The following is a 23,150-nucleotide window of genomic DNA, read 5'->3' as shown; positions in this document are numbered from 1 at the left end:
TTGTGTTTATGTACCATAATTTGTTTATCCATTCATCAGTTGATGGACATTTAGTTTGTTTCCATCTTTTTGCTATTGTGATAGTACTGCAGTGAACATGGGTGTGCATATGTCTATTCGTGTGATGGCTCTTATTTCTCTTGGGTATATTCCTTAGAGTGTGATTGCTGGATTGTGTGGTATTTCCATTTCTAGCTTTTTAAGGAAGTGCCCTATTGTTTTCCATAGTGGTTGTACCATTTTACATTCCCATCAGCAGTCATAAGAGTTTCAGTCTCCCCACAATCTCTCCAACATTTGTTATTTTGTGTTTTTTTAGATTAGTGCCAGCCTTGTTGGGGTGAGATGGTATCTCATTGTAGTTTTGATTTGCATTTCTCTAATGGCTGATGATAATGAACATTTCCTCATGTGTCTGTTAGCTGCCTGAATGTCTTCTTTGGTAAAGCATCTGTTCATATCTTTTGCCCATTTTTTAATTGGATTATTTACTTTTTGTTGTTGAGTTGTTGTAGTTACAGATTTAGGGATTAGACCCTTGTTGGATATGTCATACCAAAAATTTTCTCCCAATCTGTAGGTTGTCTTTTTTACTCTTTGGTGAAGTCTTTTGATGAGCATAAGTGTTTGATTTTTAGGAGCTCCCAGTTATCTAGTCTCTCTTCTGGTATTTGTGCATTTTTAGTTATAGTTTGTATTCTGTTTGTGCCACATGTTAGGGCCCCTAGCATTGTCCCTATTTTTTCTTCCATGATCTTTATCATTTTAGATTTTATATTTAGGTCTTTGATCCATTTTGAGTTAGTTTTTATGTATGGTGTGATGTATGGGTCATATTCATTTTTTTACAGATGGATATCCAGTTATGCCAGCACCATTTGTTAAAGAGACTGTCTTTTCCCCATTTAATGGAGTTTGGGCCTTTGTCAAATATCAGCTGCTGATAGGTGGATGGATGTATGTCTGGGTTCTCAATTCTGTTCCATTGGTCTATGTGTATGTTGTTGTACCAGTACCAGGATGTTTTGACTGCTGTGGCGGTATGATAGGTTCTAAAATCAGGTAGTGTGATACCTCCCACATTGTTCTTCTTCTTCTTATCTGGGGCCTCTTCCCTTTCCAGATAAAATTGGTGATTTGTTTCTCCATCTCATTAAAACATACTGTTGGAATTTGGATCAGTAGATCACTTTGAGTGGAACTGACATTTTCACAATGTTGAGTCTTCCTGTCCATGAGCATAGTATGTTTTTCCAATTATGTAGGTCTTGTTTGGTTTCTTGCAGTAGTGTTTTGTAGTTTTCTTTGTATAGGTCTTTTACGTCCCTGGTTAGAATTATGCCTAAGTATTTTATTTTTTTAGGGACTATTATAAATGGTATTGTTTTCCTGATTTCCTTTTCGTAGTTCTCTTTATTGGAGTATAGGAATCCAACTGATTTTTTTGTGTTTATCTTGTGTTCTGCGACTGTGCTGAATCTTTCTATTAGTTCCAGTAGTTTTCTTGTGGAATCCTTTGGATTCTGTACGTATAGTATCATATCATGAACAAATAAGGATAGTTTTACTTCTTCCTTACTAATTTGGATGCCCTTTATTTCTTTTTCTTGCCTTATTGCTCTAGCTAGGACTTCCAGTACAATGTTAAATAGGAGTCGTGATAAAGGACATCACTGTTTTGTTCCTGTTCTCAGGGGGAATATTTTCAGCCTCTCTCCATTAAGAATAATGTCGGCTGTTGGTTTTGCATAGATGCTCCTTGTTATGTTGAGGAATTTCCCTTCTATTCCTATTTTATTGAGATTTTTTTATCAGGAATGAGTGTTGGACTTTATCAATTGCCTTTTCTGTGTCAACTGAGATGATCGTGTGATTCTTTTGTTTTATTTAATATGTTGGATTATGTTGATTGGTTTTCTAATGTTGAACTATCCTTGCATACCTGGTATGAATCCCACTCGGTTGTGGTATATTATTTTTTTGATATGATGCTGAGTTCTGTTGGTTAGAATTTTGCTGAGAATTTTTGCATCTATATTCATGAGAGATACTGCTGTGTAATTTTCTTTTTTTTTTTTTTGGTAGTGTCTTTGCCTGGTTTTGCCATCAGGATTATGCTGGCTTCATAGAATGATTTTCTGGAGTATCTCTTCATTTTCTGCGTTCTGACATAGTTTGAGTAGTACTGGTGTGAGCCGTTCTGTGAATGTTTGGTAGAATTCTCCAGGGAAGCCATCTAGGGCAGGACTTTTTTTGTTGGGAGTTTTTTTTTTTCTTTTATTTTTTAGTCTCTTCTCTTTTTATTGGTCTATTCAGATATTCTGCCTCAGTCTTTGGTAGTTTAGGTAGATAGTGTGTTTCTAGAAATGTGTCCAATTCATCTAGGTTTTCAAATTTGTTGGAGTACAGTTTTTCATATTACTGTTACGATAAAAATTTCAGTTGGATCTGTTGTAATGTCCCCCATCTCATTTCTTATGTGGGTCATTTGCTTCCTCTCCTGTTTTTCTTTTGTCAGTTTGGCCAGTGGTTTGTCAATTTTGTTGCTCCTTTCCAAGAACCAACTTCTGATGTTGTTGATTCTGTTTTTTTCTATTCTCTATTTCATTTATTTCTGCTCTGATGTTTATTATTTCCTTCCTGTTCTGTTGGCTTCTTTTGCTGTTCTCTTTCTATTCGTCCGAGTTGTGGAGCTAACATTTTGATTTTGTCCCTTTCTTCTTTTTTGATGTGTGCATTTATTGCTATAATTGACCTGTGAACACTGCTTTTGCTGTGTCCCAAAGGTTTTGGTATGATGTGTTTTCATTCTCATTTGATTCTAGGAAGTTTTTGATTCCCTCTTTGATTTCTTCTACTATCCAGTGTTTTTTACGCAAGGAGTTATTCAGTTCTCAATTTTTTTTCGTTGTTCTTCCTATTATTAATTTCTACTTTTATGGTGTTGTGATCAGAGAGAATGCTTTCTATTATCTTAGTGTTTTGGAACGTGTTGAGAGTTGATTTGTGGCTTAAGATGTGGTCTATTCTGGAGAATGTTCCATGTGTGTTAGAAAAGAATGTATACTTTGCTACTGCTGGGTGAAGTGTTCTATATATGATGGGGTCAAGTTGGTTGATTGTGACCTTTAGATCTTCTGTATCTTTTGTTGAGTTTCTTCCTAGATATTCTGTCCTTTACTGAGAGTGGTGTGTTGTAGTCTCCTACTGTTATTGTGGAACTGTCTATTTCTCTTTCAGTGTTGTTACAATTTGATTTATGTATTTTGGAGCCCTGCCATTGGGTATGTAGGTATTTATTAAGGTTATGTCGTCTTGGTGGATTGTTTCTTTAATCATTATATAATATCCTTCCTTGTCTTTTATGGTGGATTTTTCCTTAAAGTCTATTTTATCTAAGATTAGTATTGACACTCCTGCTCTTTTTTGGTTGCTGTTTGTTTGGTGTATTCTTTTCCATCCTTTGATTTTTAATATATTTATATCTTTGTTTCTAAAGTGTGTCTCTTGTAGACAGCATATTTATGGGTCCTGTTTTTTTATCCATTCTGTCACTCTTTGTTTCTTTATGGGTGCATTTAAGCCATTTATGTTCAGTGTTATTATCGATAGGTGTGTGTTTATTGCTGTCATTTTGTTGTATGTGTGTTTGTGTTTGCAGTCTGACATTTACTTTCTTCCTGTTACTTTCTTGTGCTGAATTTCTTTTGTTTGTGGAATTTTTTCATTTCTTTCGTTATTGCAGATTTTATATTTATTGAGTCTTTATGTTTTTCTTCTTTTTTATTTTTTTTATTGTATTTCAGGTGAAGGTTTACAGAAAAAATAGTTTCTCATTAACAGTAGTACACATATTGTTATATGACATTGGTTAACAACCCCACGACATGTCAACCCTCTCCCTTCTTGCCCTTTTTTTTTTGGTCAAAATATACATAGCCAAAGATACACCATTTCAAAAATTTCTACATGCACAGTTCAGTGACATCGACTATGCTCTTCCAGTTGTGCTGCTATTCTCACTTTAGATGAAGGTTTACAGAACAAAATAGTTTCTCATTAAATAGTTAGTACACATGTTGCCCTATGACAATGGTTAACAAAACCACTACACATCATCACTGTCCTTATTCAACCTTGGGTCCCCTATCACCAGCTTTCCTGTCCCCTTCTGCCTTCCAGTCCTTGTCCCTGGATTGCTGTGCCTCAATAGTCCCATTCTGTTTTCTGGGGCTGTCCAACCCCTGGCTGAATGGTGAACCTGGGAAGTGACTTCACCACTAGCTAAAAGGGTATCTGGGGGGCATACTCTCAGGGTTTCTCCAGTCTCTTTTAGGCCAGTAAATCTGTTCTTTTTTGTATGTGTTAGAATTTTGTTCTAATCCTTCTCCAGCTCTGTCCAGAACCCTCTGCTGTGATCACGGTCAGAGCAGTCAGCACCATCTAGCTGTACTGGACTCAGTCTGGTGGAGGCCTTGATAGCTGTGGTCCATTAGTCCTTTGGACTAATCTTTTCTTTGTATCCTGTTCTCTTCATTCTCCTTTGCTCCCGTCTTCTTTTTTATTTTGATGAGTCAGTTTGTTAACTTTCTTCGTGGTTACCTTGAAATATACTCTTGTATTCCTAATTTGAACCAATCTTTTACTAGTCGATATCACTTTGACTTCCTCTGAATTTGCTAGTTCTATACCTATACCGTTTATTCCTCCTTTTATTGATTTGATGTTGTTGTCATTTACAGATTGACATCTCTGGTTCCCTATTTAAAATCTTTTAGTTTTGTTTTATCGTTGAGAATTCATTCCCTAGGTTGGTATCCGGCTAATGACGCCCTGCATCCTAGATTCAGGTTGTTGTCTGATGCTGTTAGTTCTCTAACCGAAGGACTCCCTTTTATATTTCTTGTAAGTTTGGTTTGTTTTTTACAAATTCCCTTAATTTCTGTTTATATGGAAATGTCCTAATTACACCATCATATTTGAGAGAGAGTTTTCTATGATATATTTTTTTGGTTGGCAATTTTTTTCTTTCAAGGTTTAGTATATTTCGTCCCATTGCCTTCTTCCCTGCATAATTTCTGCTGAGTAATTACAGCTTAGTCTTACTGGTTCCCCTTTGTAAGTGACTTTTGGTTTTTCTAGAGCTGCTCTCAGGATTCTTTCTTCATCTGTGGTTTGGGCGAGTGTGGTTATGATATGTTTTGGTGGCTTTCTTTTGGTGTCTATCTTGTACGGGGTTCATTGAGCTTCCTGGATTTGCAGCTTTTCGTCTTTCATGATATTTGTTAAGTTTTCGGCCAGCAAATCTTCAATGGTCCTCTTTGTTTTCCATTTTTCCCCCTGTTCTGGACCTCCGATCATGTGCAGATTTTTGCTTTTGATTGTATCCCATATAATTGTTAGGTTTTCTTCATTTTTCTTCTTTCTTTTCTCTGATTTTTCCTCAAACAAAGTGACATCCATGGATTTGTCTTAAATTTCACTGATCCAGTCTTCCATTTTTTTTTTTCAAATTTGCTCCTAAAACCTTCTATTGAGTTTTCCATGTCTGAAATTTTGTTGTTTATCTTATGGATTTCTAATTAGTGTTTTTGTATGATTTCTAATTGTTTATTTATTTTGGGTTTTTTTCCCTTGTATTATTTTCCTGAATTTTTCTCTTGCTTTGTCTGTGTTTTCCTTGATTTTGGTTGGTTTTGTCTGCGTTTTTTAGATTTTGTCTATTTTTTCCTTAGCTTTTTCTGTATTTTCTTTGATCTCTTTCCTAATTTTTTGGAAAGCCCTGAGTATTATGCTTTTGAATTCCCTATTATGTAGTTCCAGTGTGTTTTCTTCTATCAGAAGGTCATCTTGGGCTTTATTTTGGTCATTTGCCAGAGCCATCTTGCCCTGCTTTTTTGTATGTTTTGATATTGTCTGCTCTCTCTGAGACATTCAGGTATTATTTTCTTTATTTATTGACTATTGGTTTGTTTCATCCTGATTTTTTTGTTTTGTTCGGTTATGTCTGGGTCAGCAGACTGGGAATGCTCTGTTGCTTGTCCGTTTGTGGGCGTGATGGTTCTCACTACCTTCTCCGGGTGGGCAGAGCCAGTCACTCAGCTGTGATGCAGCAGGGCAGGCCCAGCAGGAGAGGGGGAAGAAGGGTGGGTATGGGTTGTTTGTGTCTCAGTGGGGCAGCGCCAGCAGAGAGGCGATGTCACAGGGCTGGTTCCATTGGGGACTGCAGGGTGGTGTAGTGGGCCAGAGCTGGCGAGGAAGTGGGTGTCGCATAGCTGGTTCTGCTCAGGGTCGTGACAACGCGGAGCTGGCAGAGGTTTGTGTCACAGGGCTGGTTCTGCTCAGGGCTGCAGGGTGTGGTGGATTGGATCTGGTGGGGAGGGAGGGGGTGTCACAGGGCTGTTTCTGCTGGGGCTGCGGGGTACAGCAAGGGAGAACTGGTTTGGGGGGCGGGCTGAAGGGCACCATTTCTGCTCGGGGTGCAGGGCACAGTGGGACAGAGGAAAGAGGAAGTAGAGGGGAGAGGGATGGATGGGTTTAGATGGGGGAGGGGAATAGGGAAGGTTCATACTGTTGTCACCGGCACGTGGGGCTGCCAGGATGGGGTGATTCTTGCCGTTATTTACCAGAGGGTGGGGGTTGTAGGTGCATGCCCCTCTGGTTACCGTGTGAGAGTGTCCGGGCACTTCCTTGAGCTGCAGCCAGCAAGCATGGTCTTACTTCACTCTGGGTACCTTCACGCTGTTCCTCTATTTCCTGTTAGGAATTCTGTTAGGGTGCCTTTCTGCGCTCTTCATGCAGGGCTGTTGTCTTTATTCTGAGATGGCCACACTGCGTCATGCTGGTTGGCCGGGAATCTCCACTTTGTATCTCTACTCGTTCGCTGTTTTTGATCAGTTTCTTCTTCTCAGTGGATTCTGATCTAATACTTTATCCCTTCATTTAAGGTTCAGGGTTCCAGGATTAATATCTGTACCTGTTCTACGTGTTTTTTCGGGTCTTTGTAGCAGAGGGATGGCTTAGTGTGTCTGACTAGTCTGCCATCTTGGCTCCACCCCTGCAGTTTTTTTTAATTAAAAAATTTAAAGATAAAGAAAAATATAAAAAATAATACTACAGGTATGATTTGTACTCAACCCTAAGAATGAATAAATGTTAATGTTTTGTTATATTTGCTTTGTAGCTCTTTTTCTTTAAGAACAATCTGGTAATCTGATCACAGGGTTTGATTGCCTACAAGGAAAATTAAAAATGATTCACTATATAGTTTTGTACAAATCATTCAAACTTTCAGCATCCTTGACCTGTAAAATAATGGGGTTGAAGGAGAGACTATTCCCTATTTCTTCTCTTTATTATAAGAGGTATTTTTACAGTTTTTCTAAGTCAGAAAGCTTTCATTCTCTTAGCTTTGTAGTGTTGTGATTTCTGAATGACAAACATATGAACATTATATACGTATTGCAGTTAATAGCATCTAGCATTTACCGCAAAGAGAGTTTTAGGAATTAAATGAAATAATACAAGCAAGTAAATGCTCAGAAGAGTCCTGGGTATATCATAAATGCTCAATAAATATTAGTATTATTAAAACTTGCTGAATTAGAAAATTTTAATTCTTTGCTAATATATACTTTAAGTACTAGGTACACAGAAAGTGACCAGTACACGTGTTTGACGGTTAGTTGGTTAGTATATATTCAAGTGGTTTAAGTAGGAAAATGGGTATAACTAGATAATAATAAAAGTAGCTACCACATATTGAGAAATTATTGTGTACCAGGCACTGTGCTTATTGTTCTGTTATTGTTAATTGCCATCAAGTCGACTCAGACTCATGGCGGCCCCACGTGTGCAGAGTAGAACTGCTTCATAGAGTTTTCAAGGCTGTGACCTTTGTGAAACAGATTACCAGGCCTGTCTTCCAAGGTGCCTCTGGGTAGTTTTGAACCATCAACCTTTTGGCTAATAGTTGAGTACTTAACTGTTCGCAGCACCAGGAACTCCTGTTATCCAGTTGTTCTACATGTATTACTTAATCCTTGCAGCAATTCTGTCACTGACATTATAACCTGCATTTTTAAAAATGCAGAAACAGTGGCTCAAAGAATTTAAGTAACTTGACTAACATCACAGAGCTAGAAGTGGTGAAACCAGGAACTGAACCTCGCGTCTGTCTGACACCGACTCTTTCCTTTCCTCTTTCTTCCTTCCTTCTTACAGCTCTGCAACACTTCTAAAATGCTCTACTAGGGTTTTTAGGTGTTGTTTCGTGTAAAATTGGAACTTGTTTTTTTTTTAAATCGTGTATACCTGCTATTAATAATTCATCTTTGTGTGGCATGAAGAAGGAGACAGAGATCTTTGACAGCTTATGGAAAAGACACTCCTCCTCACCCTAGCGGTAGGCTCTCTATTCCAGGCACCGTGGTCCCTTGCAGGTCGTCTTTTAGTGACTGCCTTGAGTACTGACTGCTTATTTGAATTTGGATTATTGTCCATTTATAAATTAATGTTTAATTCCATTTTCTGTATTTTATTTCTGTGATTTTTAAAAAAGAAAAAAGATGACTACTAAAGAGCGGTCAGAGTCCCTGGGTGGTACAAATGGTAACGTGCTCGGCTGTTAACAAGAAGTTTGGAGGTTCAGGCGTACCCAGAGACGCCTCAGAAAAAAGTCCTGATGATCTGCTTCCAAAAAATCAACCATTGAAAATGCTACGGAGCACAGTTCTACTCTGACACACATGGAGTTGCCACGAGTCGAAGTTGACTCAACTGCAACTGGAAAGAAAAGAAACAAAAAGAGTATTCAGGTAATATCCATGACCGGGAGCAAAGATACAGAAGAAAGCTGCTATTTTTTAACTTCCATCCACTCATGGATGCTTCTGCAGATAGAATAAACCTGTAGTACTTAAGTTCTCCAAGCAGCTATTTTGAAATTAAACGCCAGATGCTGTCTTGAAAGTCTGTGGCATTAAAGATTTGGTTTACTCTGCTAGGTCTGTGAGAACCTTCCCTCCTCCCTTCTCCCAGTGATGAAGCTGTGGTTGTTTGCACCCTGAATGATGATGGCAGTGACCTTTGCCCTACCTGCTTTATTAGAGAAAGAAATGATGTGTCTTTGCTTGCTAGCTCTGGGCTGCAAAGCACATTTCTTGCCAAAGAAGTTCATGTACAGTGGAGAGATGACAGGAGAAGGGACCAGTAAAGGGTTATGGACTTCATTCTTGAGCATTACACTTTGTTTCATGTTGCAGGCAAAGGCTGCACTGTACTGTCTGATGTGATTAACAGGAAGAGCCAGGAAAACTTACCTGATTAAAATACCCCAAGTCTACCTGCCAAGTTTCTATCCCCAGGAGGCAGGAAAAAAGAGACCATATGAGTTTCTCAGTTATGGAAAACGTTGAGGAAGTGGGTGCTAAAATGTGCTTCAGGCAGTTTGTTCAGCAATACATCAGGGAAATTCACGTTTGTGAACCGATTACCCAGTTGCAGAATATGCTATTTAATTGTGGACTCACTTTTATTCCAGATTTTCTAAATCTAATCTTTCCAGATGTTTGAGACCAGTTTTATAGGTACCAGACACATTAGGGGAAAAACCTTTCCAGAGTAGCTCATATTATCAAACTCTCCAGCTCTCACAAATACTCAATTTAGGACGCAAACATGTTGTGGTGTTTTTCAGAATTATGAGTAGTCTGTTGCCTTCATGAATGTCTTAAATCTCCTTGCTTATCAAAATGTATAAATTTAAAAATTAAGCAGTAGTTTATGTACTTCGTCCTTGTGTAGAATTTTGGGATATTCAAGCTGGATGGTTCTTACTGATCTCTTGTCCAGGGAATGTTTAATTTAGAAATAAATTTGTCATTAATAACGTGCTAGAAAGAAAACTCTAGGCCCAGATGGCTTCACTGGTTAATTCTACCTTATTTGTGGCACAGTGGTTAAGAGCTTGGCTGCTAACCAAAAGGTTGGTAGTTCGAATCCACCAGCTGCTCCTTGGAAATCCCATGGGGCGGTTCTACTCTGTCCTATAGGGTTGCTATGAGTCAGAATTGACTTGATGGCAACAGATTTTTTTTTTTTGTTGGTTGCAGAAGAAATAATACCAATCCCACTGAAACTCTTTCAGAAAATAAATGAGGAAGGAAAATTTTGCAACTGATTTTATGAAATCAGAATTGACCCAATACCAAATCAAAATTATTACAAAAAGAAAACTAAATCAATGGTCTCTTGTAAACATAGACTGAAAATCCTTAACAAAATATTAGCAAATTTAACATATAGAAAAGATAATACATTATGACTAAGTGGAGTTTATCACAGGAATGCGAAGTTGGTTCAACATTAGAAAATCAGTGTAATTCACCATATTTACACATTACAAAAGAAAAACCATATGATGATCTCAATCGATGCAGAACAAGCATTTGAAAAAATTCAATCATGATATAAATTCTCAGCAAATTAGGAATAAAGGGGAACTTCCTCAATCTGATAAGGAACATGTATGAAAAACTTACAGCTAACATCATGCTTCACTGTAAAAGATGGAACACTTTTCCCCTAAGTTTGGGTACAAGGCCAGGATATCCTCACAGCTTTCATTCAGCATTGTAGTGAAAGTGCTGGCAGGCTCAAAAAGACAAAGAAGAGATAAAAATCATACAAATTGGAAAGTAAATAATAAAACTGTCTTTATTCATTGTCACGCATGTTAAAAAATCCAAAGGAATCTATCTGTATGCTAGCAGTGAACAATTGGGTAATGGAATAAAAACATACTGTTCATAATACCAAAAATCATGAATTTTTTTTTTTTTTTTACCACTTGCTGTTGAATGGACCTCTACTTATGGCAAGCCCATGTATGTCAGAACAGAACTGTGCTCCATAGGGTTTTCAATGGCTAATTTTTGGAAGTAGATCACCAGGCCTTTCTTCTGAGGCACCTCTGGGTGACTTAAACCACCAACTTTATGGTTAGCAGCTGAGCACTCAGGGACTCATGAAGTGCTAAGGGATAACTTTAACACAACATGTGCAAGACCAGTACACCAAACATGACAAAAACATTGCTGACTAGCTCAGTGACTTTGGACAATGTACTTAACTGCACTCAAACCCTGTCTTTTAAGATGGGGGTGAATGGTGGTTTCCACCTGAGAGTCATTCTGAGAAATGAAATGAGAAAGCTGGACAGCAGGCTGGGAGCCCAGGCAGCCTGGCTGCAGTGTGGCAGACATTGCCCCTTTGAATTCTCAAAGTGCTGACATGCCAATTTCAAATGTCCCTCCTTTTTGTTATTGCCATGACATGTCCTGAGGATATGGGTGCAAAGGCCCAGCCCCTACTCCATCCTGCCTTATTATTGCCCATAATGTTGATACCAACATCACCGAAATGGAGAGGAAGCGCACAGGAACTGAGGCCTGGGACCTCCCAGCCCCTGTCACACAGGATTCATTTAGTGGTGCTCATGTAGTTTTAACAGACTGCAGAAAACTATCCCTGAGTAAGTACTTTCCATTTCCCACCACGATTACAGAGGGGAGCAAGAGAAAAGTCCTTCTGTATCACCCTAGGACAGCTCCCACAGGCTCACATGTGGCCACCTGCATCTGGCCTAGGATTTACAGTGGTCATGAAGACAATCCTGCCGGGGAGGGAGGGAGGAGGCAGGGGAGTGGAAGTGCTGCCTTTGCTAGTTACTCAGCCAGCAAGCAACCCCGTGAATAAGTGTTACAGAGGAAAACAGTGGTTTAATGACATAGCATATAAAGCTAAGTGGATTGTGAGGAGCAGAAGTATAATTTGTAAGAGGTCAGACTTTTATTCCCATAAAGGGCCAGGTTGAGCCTACCATAAATCCAAAGTCCCTTGAAATAGCTATGGTTCTATTTCTTTTCTGCTGTACTAGTCCTACCAGCGCAGTATGAGTAGTTAACAAGATTGATTTATTTATTTTCCTGAATGTTCGCAATGAGCCTTAGACATCTGCATTTAGTTTCTATTTTCTTTCTTGGAATTTCCATTATCATTTTAGAAGAGAAGTCTTTCATTTAAAAACATCAAGGTAAGCTTAAAATTATTCAGAAAAATTAAAGTTGACTGGCATGTTAGTTTAATGAGTCTTAAAAAAAAAATTACCTTTTCCATAATTTGTTTGTATAATTTGATGATTTTCTTTAATTTCCGCCTCATTTAGTGGCTGGATGAACCCTGAGGTGCCCAAACTCTGTTTTGGGATTTTTTTTTTTTCCATCCAAGTAGGATCTCAGATTTATAAATTGAATCTTTTAAGAGCATGAACTACTATGAAATATTTTTGAATTATTAATTGTATTTGTATGTGATAGAACCTTATGAGTTTATTTCATGTGTGATCCACCATGCTGTTTTTTTTTTCTTTTAATTTACTACAGAAATAGACAGCAAAAAATATTACAAGTACAGCAAAGAGAAGACACTAAAGTGGCTGGAAAAAAAGGTATATTACCTCTCTAAGTGCCTCGTGGGAAAATAAAAATTTAATGCTCCTTTTTAAAAATCTTTAGAGAAGACAGTAAGTCTAAATTCAAAGTCCATGTTATATGTCCAAGTAAAAGAGGAAAACTAGAAATATCCAAGTATGAGAAGAAATCTTTGCGTTTTTATCCTCCCTAACTCATGTATCTCTGCAGTCAGCCTGATGTTCTCCCTTGGCTGGCATCCCCGTTCTTCCTGATCCTCACACTGAGTGAAAGAATGCTTTGTTCTTTGTTGGTGTAAATTTGAGCCTTCCCAGCCAGGCAATGCCAGGCCTGATGTGCATTTGCTGCTGTCAGTCCTGCAGGTGTCTGAGAGGTTGGTATTGCCCACACGCAGCCGCTCAGGGCTTAGATGATTCACTGTCTGGATTCTGAAGAGGGGTCACCTTCCAGGCAAACCATCACTGCCTTAGTGAGTGTAAGAATTATGACTTAATACAAGGTCTAGGCCAGCATTTTACAAATTGACTTAGTAAGTCATAGCCAGCATTTCTCTTGGAGTGGAATAGAAAATAGAATAGAACAGAATGTATCAAAGTACATCACAGAGTAAAGGCAAGTATTAAGTATGGCTGTATGAAAATACATTTATATATGTATTTGAGTATTGGGTTGCTGTATATTTCTTACTGTGGGTTACGGTAAGACAAAACAAAAAAATAAAAACACTTTGAAAGCCCCTGGTCTGAGGAAGTGTACATTCACATTGGTTCACAACTTCACCAAACCAGATCGACTGATGAAAAAGCTTCAGCAAGTTCAGTGGATACCAGCAGTTATAGTACTGTTTCCTAAGATTCTTTTATTTTTACATGTGAAAAACATGTTTGTATGTCGTATCATGTTACTGGGCACAGTGGGAGCCAAGGAACCTGGAAATGAACCCTGTAGAACTAGTCAGAGTCTTAATGTACAAAATAGTACCTTTTAAAAAATGCCACTATGTTTCACTTTTCATCTGTACTGTAATGGTAGTATTCTGTGTGAGTGAAGAATGAGTATGAAACTCAGCAGAATCTTGGTGTTGGTGTTTAGTTTTTGCTTTTAGCAAATGATAATGGCATGTATACAAAGCAAACCCGTTGCCATCAAGTCAATTCCGACTCATAGCGACACTATAGGACAGGGTAGAACTGCCCCATGGGGTTTCCAAGGCTGTAATCTTTATGGAAGCAGACTGCCAAATCTTTCTCTACGGAGCAGTTGGTGGGTTCGAACCACTGACCTTTCAGTTAACAGCTGAGCACTTAACCACTGCACTACTAGGCTCCTTTATGGCATGCATAACAAAAACTCATTGCCATCAAGTCGATTCTAACTCATAACGACCCTATAGGACAGAGTAGAATTGCTCCACAGGGTTTCCAAGGAGCAGCTGGTGGATTCGAACTGGCAACCTTTTGGTTAGCAGTCGAGCTCTTAACCACCGAGCTACCAGGGCTCCATGGCATGCATAGCAAAGTGAAATTTACATTTATGATTGTGTTTACTTTCTTAACTTCCTAGGAAGTGGGAAATTTATATTATTTATTCTGTTTAGAAAATTACTACATACAAGTAATAGCACTTATGTAGTATTTAGTCTGTGCCAAATTCTGTTCTAAGGGCTTTAACCCTCACAACAATCCTACGAAGTAGGTACTTTTTTTCTCCCTCTTTTACAGATAGAGGCACAGAGAGGTTAAGTAACTTGCGCATGGTCACAGAGCACACCCAAGCATCCTGGCCCCAGAGTCAGGGGTCTCTATCACCACACCTTTCAATAGTATGTGGGCCTTAGGAAGTCCATGTGTTTCGATCAGCTAGATATATTGTTGCTGCCTCTCAACTTTCTCCAAATGTGCAGCCATATCTCAACTTCTGATATCTGGCATATACTTCTCCCTGGATCTTAAATGGACTGGGGACCATCGATAAAGCCATCGATTTCTGAAGTTAAGCTAGAAATTCCCTGACTTTCCCCTGTTGGTTACTTTGTAGGTGAATCAGACTATAGTGGCATTAAAAACCAATAAAATAAATGTTGGTGCCCGGGTACAGTCCGCTGCATTTTTCCCAGGTGACCAAGCGTCGAGTGATAAGGAAGGTAAGTACATTGCTTCATCAGAAATGATTTTCACCTGGAGTAGGTTGCTGGCGTGTTAAGTGCCTCTCTAAGATGTAAGAATCCTTGCATCACAGAAACTTCACGTTCTTGTCAATGTGTTCTCATAGATCTTGTGGCCAGTGTGCATTTTATTTCAGAGGCAAGTGCTATTTATACTATAGATTGTTTTTGTTACTGATTCAGACTCAAAGCACTCATTCAGCAAATACTTCTTTTGCATTAGTAATAAGACAACCCTGGCTACTATTGTGTGCCGGGCCCTTTGCTAAGTTGCCAGTCTACATGCATTCTCTTAATTGACCCTCCCAGTATGTCTCCTTTTACAAGTGAGAGTCTTGAGTCCATGTCCAAAGTCACACAGCTACTAAATGACAAAGCCGAGCCACCAACCGAGATTGTTTCACTCTTCACCTTTTGTTGTGCTGCTCTGACGGCACAGGCTTCCCAATAGGCTGAAGCTGTTTGCATCATACTCTCAAGAAGCCTATGTCCTAATAGAAGTCTCAGTATTTTGATTTTAGATGAAAATTGATTCACTTGCCAGTTTTTTCTTCCTTCAGGTTATTAGGCTACATTATTTTGCTTTTTCCAGTGGAGTACCCTCTTATTTTTCAATGTATGAAGAAAACAAAAACTAAATCTGTTGCCATCAGGTCAACTCCGACTCATGACGACCCCATGTGTTACAAAGTAGAACTGCTCCATAGGGTTTTCTTGGCTGTAATCTTCATGGAAGCAGATTGCCAGGCCTTTCTTCCAAGGTGCTGCTGGGTGGGTTCAAACCACCAACCTTTAGGTTAGTAGTCGAGTGCAAACCATTTACTCCACCCAGAGACCTTTTTATATGTATAATTGAGTAAAAATAGCTATATAATGCAATTAACATCTCAGCTGATGGGGCAGAAATTATTCTGACTTTCAGCTTCACTTCAGTGACCCTCTGTTCTTCATATACAACTCCAAAATATCTGGCTTTAGTCATTAAAAACATAAAAACTAGGAATACTGTTTGTGATTGATAGTTAACTCAGGTGGTCTTCATTCGCAGAACTCTGCCTTACAAACCCTGCACACACAGATGGCTGGCTACCGCCATTCTGGAGTGTGGACTGGACCACTGAACGATGAGTGCACCGAGTGTCCATGTCTTTAATTGGAGCTAACAAAAGAGAGGAGAGACTGAGTCCAATGAATCAATCAATCAATCAAACCATAGATTTTTTTTTTTTTTAAGTATGAGAAAGGATTTTAGAGGTTAATTAGACTTTAAACGTGAAAAACTGTGATTCTCAGAGAGAGGCAGATGATTTATCCAAGGTCACCATTCTGGCTTGTAAGCCAGATCTTTTACCTTAAGCCCAGTGCTTTTACCAGTACTCTAAGTAGAAGGGTCTGGGCTTGGCTATATTGCCATTTATTGTCCTAACTATAAAGTAAGCTTGCACACTTTATTTCGATCTTTAGATCTTTAATTTGGTATACCAGAAGAAACAAATGAGTGCTATGTTTGCTTTGTCTACTCATGACTCATCGGATAATTCCTAACTCAGAACTGTGATAACTTTTGATTCTAAGTTAACAATGACAATGTCTTACTGAAAACTTTTTAAGATCAGGTGGTTACCAGACCACAGTCATTTTCTAACTAATACTGAGCCAAATTGTTACCTGAGCTTGAAAGCAGAATAGAAAAGGCAAAAGGAAGCTAATGAATACCCCAGCAACAGACCAAGGGTCTGCTTCTGGTAGTTTAAATCCCTGTGTGATTATCTCATCTTATGATTAAGTTTGATTACCCTCTAGTATTCTACATAAAATATCAAATTAAGAACAGGGCTTTAAAACAGATTTTATTGTCTTATCTAACGGTATTTAATTGATGCCAGAACTGCAGTTTAGTACTGAAGTTTTTGACAAATAATTGTCAGGTCCAGATACTTTAGAATTAATAAATATCCTGTTGAAATAGTTTTTTTCTTTTTTTAAAAAAACATTTTATTAGTTTTTGAGTACATATATTGTGTTCAGTCTTCTTAACAAGTAAGTACTTAGTAGAGACATTATATATATTATTTCTCTTAAACAAGCATACTAATCTTTTTAGATTTATTCTGTATTGAAGCAGACCTATAAAAGATTACCTAAAAAGAAAAAGATCTGTGTATTTTATATTGTTACAGCTGATTTTTGAACTTTATTTGTATTCAAGGGCTTCAACTAGAAAGCCACCCTTGAATTTTTGTTTTTACTATCATTTAATGGCTATCTATTATGTTGCACTCAGGGGTTTGAACCAGTTTGTTCCAGTTTGAACCCCTGCTGAGAATTTGCATTTCCACTGCTAGATATACTGAATCAGAATCTATATTTTAACAAGATTCCCAGGTGATTCTTATGTATAATAAATTTTTAGAACCACTGCTCTGCTAGTGGTTCTCAGAATTGGTCCCTAGGATCTGGATTCAAGATGACGACCTAGTCACATGCACCATGCCGTCCCTCTATAGAAAAGACCCGAGAAACAAAGTGAAACAGATAGAGATGACAACCATGGAACCCTGAGCATCAAATGAAAGGATATAGAATTAGATGAAAAACCAATTGGAAGAAGAAACTGACTGATAGCAGCAAATGGGGAGAGATACAGAGTAGAGGTGCCCTGCCAGACAGCCCAGCACAGTGGGGCCATTTTGAGACAAAGCCAGCAGCGACCATGGGTGAGGAGCACAGGAAGACAACATGACAGAACTCCCAACAGGAGACAGAGAAACTGTTTTGACATACCTAGAGTGAAGCAAGGTGAGCAGGACATGGACTGGCGATAAGGAGGGAAAGTACAGGAAGATGGATGAGAGCTTCAGGGATCCCGGAGTACACAGAGCAGGGAAGGAGCCAGGACCCAGAGCCAGGGCAACTCTCCAGCGATGGTGTCTGACTGGTAAGGTGAGTGGCAAGCATGGAGCAGTAGATGAACCTCCCCTGTTTTTTCTTTTTATATATATTTTTTCCTCTCTTCCCCCGCCCCATCCGCCCATCCCTCTTTTCCTCCATTGGAGAGAGTGCTTGTGTGACCCCACCCGCCCACCCTACCACTCCCCCACCAGAGAGAGCTCCAGAGTTCCCCCCAGCTGCCCTACATGCCTCCCCCCACCACTGGAGAGACCGCCAACATGACCTTTGGTCTCCTGCCCCACACCTCCGCTGCCAGAGAGCACCTGTGCAACCCCTGACTACCCACCGCATCCCCACTGGAAAGAGTGTCTGTGTGCCCACCAGCCAACCACACCACCCCTCTGCCACTGGAGACAGTGCCTGCATGTCCCATCTGACTGCACTGCCCCCCAGATGGAGGGAGTACCTTAGCACCCCCCAAACTCCCACCTTGCTCCTTGCCCATCACCTGCCCACCTGGTGAGTGAGCATTCCTGTACTGCTGGATAACACCCACCCAGTATGCCCTCAGCCATCTCACACATACAGTAAACAGCGATGAGGGCTTGTCCTGCCTGCTGTCACCCCATCCAGTTGGGGGCAGGAAGTGAACGCTCCTGTGCCTCCAGATGAGTGATCTCACCAAACCATGCCCAACCCACCCCCACTGATAAATCAAAACAAAACAAAAATCATAAAAAAGACAACACCTTAATGCCTCGGAGACAGCAGACAATATCGTATCATACAGAGAAACAAGACAAGATGGCTCAACAAAATGACCAAAATAAAGGGGTAGGAAACCTTCCTGAGGAAGAGATGGTAAAGGAACTGCCTGATAAGGAATTCAAAAGGCTTATATATAGGGTCCTCAAAGAGATCAAGGAAAACACAGATAAAACCCTAGAAGATTCAGGAAAACAATACAAGAACAAAATGACAAATTAAATAGGCAATTAGAAATCATACAAAAACAGCAACTAGAAATCCAGAAGATTAACAATAAAATATCAGAAATAAATAACTCAATGGAAGGATATACAAGTAGAATTGAAACAACAGAAGAAAGAATTAGCAAAATAGAGGACAAATCCCTTGATACCAATTTGAGGAAGAATCAGAAAAAAGAATGAATAAAAATGAAGAAAGCCTAAGAGTTATATGAGACACTATGAAGAGGAACAATTTACACATGATGGGAATCGAGGAGACAAAAAAAAAAAAAAAAAACCACAGAATTTTTGAAGATTTGCTGGAATAAAACTTCTCCAATATCATGAAGGATGAGAAGATTTCCATCTAAGAAGCTCAGTGAACCTGATACTGGATAGACCCCAAAAGGATGTCACCAAGATATATCATAATCAAACTTTCCAAATACAAAGATAAAGAATTCTGAGAGCAGCTCAGGAAAAATGAAATATCACCTACAAAGGGACTCCAATAAAACTAAGCTCTGATTTCTCAGCAGAGACCATGCAGACTAGAAGGCAATGAAATGACATATATAAAACCCTGAAGGAAAAGAATTGCAACCAAGAATCATATATCCAGCAAAATTGTTTCTCAAATATGATGGTGAAATTAGGACATTCCCAGATAAACAGAAATTAAGGGGATTTGAAAAAACCAGACCATTCTTACAAGAATATTAAAGGGAGTCATTCAGAGAGAGAACCAACAACAGCAGACAACAACAACCTGAGAGTGAACCACACAACGGCATCACCAAGATCCCAATCCAGATAAAGGAATCTCAAAAGTAAAATAAAGCTACAGAACCGAAAAAAGGAAACCAGAGATGTCAATCTGAAATTGATGACAACTTCATAAACAAAACAAAACAAAAAAGGGGGAATGAATGGTATAGTTACAGAACTTCTGTCATGGATTGAATTATGTCCCCCCAAAAAATGTGTGTATCGATTTGGCTGGGCTACGATTCCCGATATTGTATGATTTTCGTATATGTTGTAAATCCTGCCTCTGTGACAGTAATGAGGGAGGATGGGTGGCAGTTGTGTTAGTGAGGCAGGACTCAATCTACAAGACTGGATTGTGTCTGGAGGCAATCTCTTGAGATATAAAAGAGAGAAGCAAGCAGAGAAACAGTGGGACCTCATACCACCAAGAAAGCTGTGTGGGGAGCAGATTGTGTCCTTTGGACCTAGGGTCCCTGCACGGAGAAGCTCCTAGTCCGGGGGAACATTGATGAAAAGACTGACAGAGAGAGAAAGTCTTTCCCTGGAGCTGATGCCCTGAATGTGGACTTTTAGCCTACTTTACTGTGAAGAAATAAATTTCTCTCTGTAAAAGCCATCCACTTGTGTTATTTCTGTTATAGCAGCACTAGATAACTAAGACAACTTGGTTAGGAAGTCAAAGCAATATCTAAAAATAACAGATGGCTTAAACATAGTGTGATAAAGGTAAACTTCACAGTAACCATAAAGAAAATTAACAAGCCTACCCACCAAAATAAAGAAAATCAAAAAACTCAGTAAACACAAAATCAGCAAAAACGAAGGAAATGAAAAGACAATCCATGAACAGAAATAACTCAGCACAGAAAATTAAGCAGAACAAAGAAATTGTCAGCACCACAAAAAAAAGCATAACAAAATGATAAGTACATTCATATCTATTGACAATCACACTGAATGTAAATGGATAAAATGCAGTCAAGAGACAGAGTGGTAGAATGGATTTAAAAAAAAAAAGATTCATCATTATGTTGTCTACAAGAGACAGACAAAGACATAAAGAGGTTAAAAATTAAAGGATGGAAAGTGAACAGTAACCAAAAAACAGCAGGAGTGGCAATATTAATCTCTGATAAAATAGACTTTAAATCAAATCCATCGTAAGAGACAAGGAAGGACATTATATAATGATTAAGGGATCAGTCCACCAAGAGGACATAACCATAATGAATATCTATGCACCCAATGACAGTTCCAAAATACATAAAGCAAACCTTAACAGAAATGAAAAGAGAAATAAACAGCTCTGCACTAATAGTAGGGAATTTTAACACACCACTTTTGACAATGGACAGAACAACTAGAAAGAAACTCAACAAAGATACTGAAGATCTAAATAAACAATCATCCAGCTTGACCTCATAGACATACAGAGTACTCCACCCAACAGCAACCCAGTACACATTCTTCTCCAACGCACATGGATCCTTCTCTAGAATAGACCTAAGCCACAAGTCAAGCCTCAATAAATTCAAAAATATTGAAATAATACAAAGCATTTTCTCAGATCACAACACTATAAAATTAGAAGTCAATAACAGGAAGAACAGGAAAAAAATCAAATACTTGGAAACTGAACAACACCATGCTTAAAAACCACTGGGTAATAGAAGAAATTTTTTTAAAATTAAAAAATTGCTAGAATCAAACAAGAATGAAAATACAAGATACCAAAATCTTTGGGACACAGCAAAGGCAGTGCTCAGAGACCAATTTCTAACAATAAACGTACACGTCAAAAAAGAAGAAAGGGCCAAAATCAATACCTTAACCTTACAACGTATACAAATAAAAAAAGAGCAGCAAAAGAAGCCCACAGCCACCAGAAGAAAGGAAACAGTAAAGATTATAGCAGAAATAAATGAAACAGAAGGCATAAAAACATTTGAAACAATCAAGAAGACTAGAAGTTGGTTCTTTGAAAGGATCAATAAAATTGACCAACCACTGGCCAAACTGACAAAAGAAAAAAGGGAGAAGATGCAGATAGCCCAAATGAGAAATGAAGTGGGTGACATCACAACAGAACCAACTGAAATAAAAAGGATCATAAATGAACACTACAAAGAATTACACTTCAACAAATTTCAAAACCTGGAGGAAATGGACAAATTCCCAGAAACACACTATGTACCTAAGCTAACACAAACTGAGGTAGAAAATCTGAACAGACCCATAACAAAAGAAGAAATTGAAGAGGTCATAAAAAAAAATTTCCAGCAAAAAAATCCTTGCCCAGACAGTTTCACTAAAGAATTCTACCAAACATTCAGAGCAGAGTTGACACCACTACTACTCAAACTATTCCAGAATATAGAAAAGGAAGGAATATTCCTAAATTCATTCTGTGAAACCAGCATAACGCTGATACCAAGCCAGGCAAAGACACTACTAAAGAAGAAAATTATAGACCAGTATCGCTCATAAATATCAATGTAAAAATTCTCAACAAAATGCTAGCCAATAGAATTCAACAGCATATCAAAACAATAATACATCATGACTAAGTGCGATTCATACCAGATATGCAAGGATGGTTCAACATTAGAAAACCAATCAATGTAATCCACCACATAAAACAAGGAAAAGAATCACATGATCTTCTCAATCAGTGCAGAAAAAGGCATTTGATAAAGTCTAACACCCATTCCTGTAAAAACTCTCACCAAAATAAGAACAGAAGGAAAATTCCTGAACATAATTAAGGGCATATACACAAAACCAACAGCCAGCATTATTGGCGATGGAGAGAGACTGAAAGCATTCCCATTGAGAATGAGAACCAGATAAGGATGCTGTTATTCCACTCTTCTTCAACATTGTACTGGAAGTCCTAGCTAGAGCAATAAGACAAGAAAGGGAAATAAAAGGCATCCAAATTGGTAAGGAAGAAGTAAACTATCCCTATTTGCAGACAATATAAACCTATACATAGAAAATCCCAGAGAATTCACAAGAAAGATACTGGAACTAATAGAAGGATTCAGCAAAGTGACAGGGTGCAAGATCAACAAAAATTAGTCAGAGTCCTCTACACTAACAAAGAGAACTCCAAAAAGGAAATTAGGAAAACAATACAATTTACAAACGACCTCCAAAAGATAAAATACCTAGGAATACACCTAACTAGGGATATAAAAGACTTAAAGAAAAATTACAAAACACTACTGCAAGAAACCAAAAGAGACTTTAATAAATGGAAAGACATACCATGCTCATGGATAGGACTAGACTTAACATTGTGAAAATGTTGATATTACCCAAAGCAATCTATAGATACAATGTAATCTGGATCCAAATTCCAACAACATTCCTTAACCGGATGGAAAAACTAATCACCAACTTTATATGGAAAGGAAAGAGCCCCTGGATAAGTAAAACATTACTGAAAAGAAAGAACAAAGTAGGAGACCTCACACTACTGGATCTCAAAACCTACTATACAGCTATGGTAGTCAAAACAACCTGGTACTGGTACAGTGACAGACACATAGACCAGTGGAACAGAATTGAGAACTGGGAAATAAATCCATCCACCTATGGACACCTCTGATTTTTGACAGAGGGTTGAAGTTCATTAAATGGGGAAGAGATAGTCTCTTCAACAAATGGTGTTGGCAAAACTAGATATCCATTTTTAGAAAAATGAAACAGGATCCATACCTCACCCCATACAGAAAAACTAATTCAAAGTGGATCAAAGACCTAAATGTAAAACCTAAAACTATAAAGTTCATGAAAGAAAACATAGGGACAATGCTAGGGTCCCTAATTTATGGCATAAATAGAATATCAAGCATA

At 38.4% G+C, this 23,150-nt stretch overlaps 1 protein-coding gene across 5 annotated transcripts in view; it reads left to right on the top strand.

The window, feature by feature from the left end:
- Nucleotides 1–23,150, top strand: part of RNASEH2B (ribonuclease H2 subunit B) — a 142,383-nt gene that overhangs the window by 75,499 nt on the left and 43,734 nt on the right. For 4 of the 5 annotated variants that reach the window (XM_023731527.1, XM_023731528.1, XM_023731525.1 and 1 more), the window contains 2 exons: nucleotides 12,444–12,508; nucleotides 14,529–14,634. The exons of the other annotated variant lie outside the window; for it this stretch is intronic. In XM_023731527.1, the coding sequence (XP_023587295.1) occupies nucleotides 12,444–12,508; nucleotides 14,529–14,634 (171 nt within the window). The remainder of the gene's footprint in view (nucleotides 1–12,443; nucleotides 12,509–14,528; nucleotides 14,635–23,150) is intronic. 5 annotated transcript variants of the gene reach the window in all.

Source organism: Trichechus manatus, unplaced genomic scaffold (genome assembly GCF_000243295.1).
Source record: "Trichechus manatus latirostris isolate Lorelei unplaced genomic scaffold, TriManLat1.0 scaffold00044, whole genome shotgun sequence".
NCBI lineage: Eukaryota > Metazoa > Chordata > Mammalia > Sirenia > Trichechidae > Trichechus > Trichechus manatus.
Note: the sequence above shows the minus strand (reverse complement) of the source record. Positions and strands in the feature narration are given on the sequence as shown.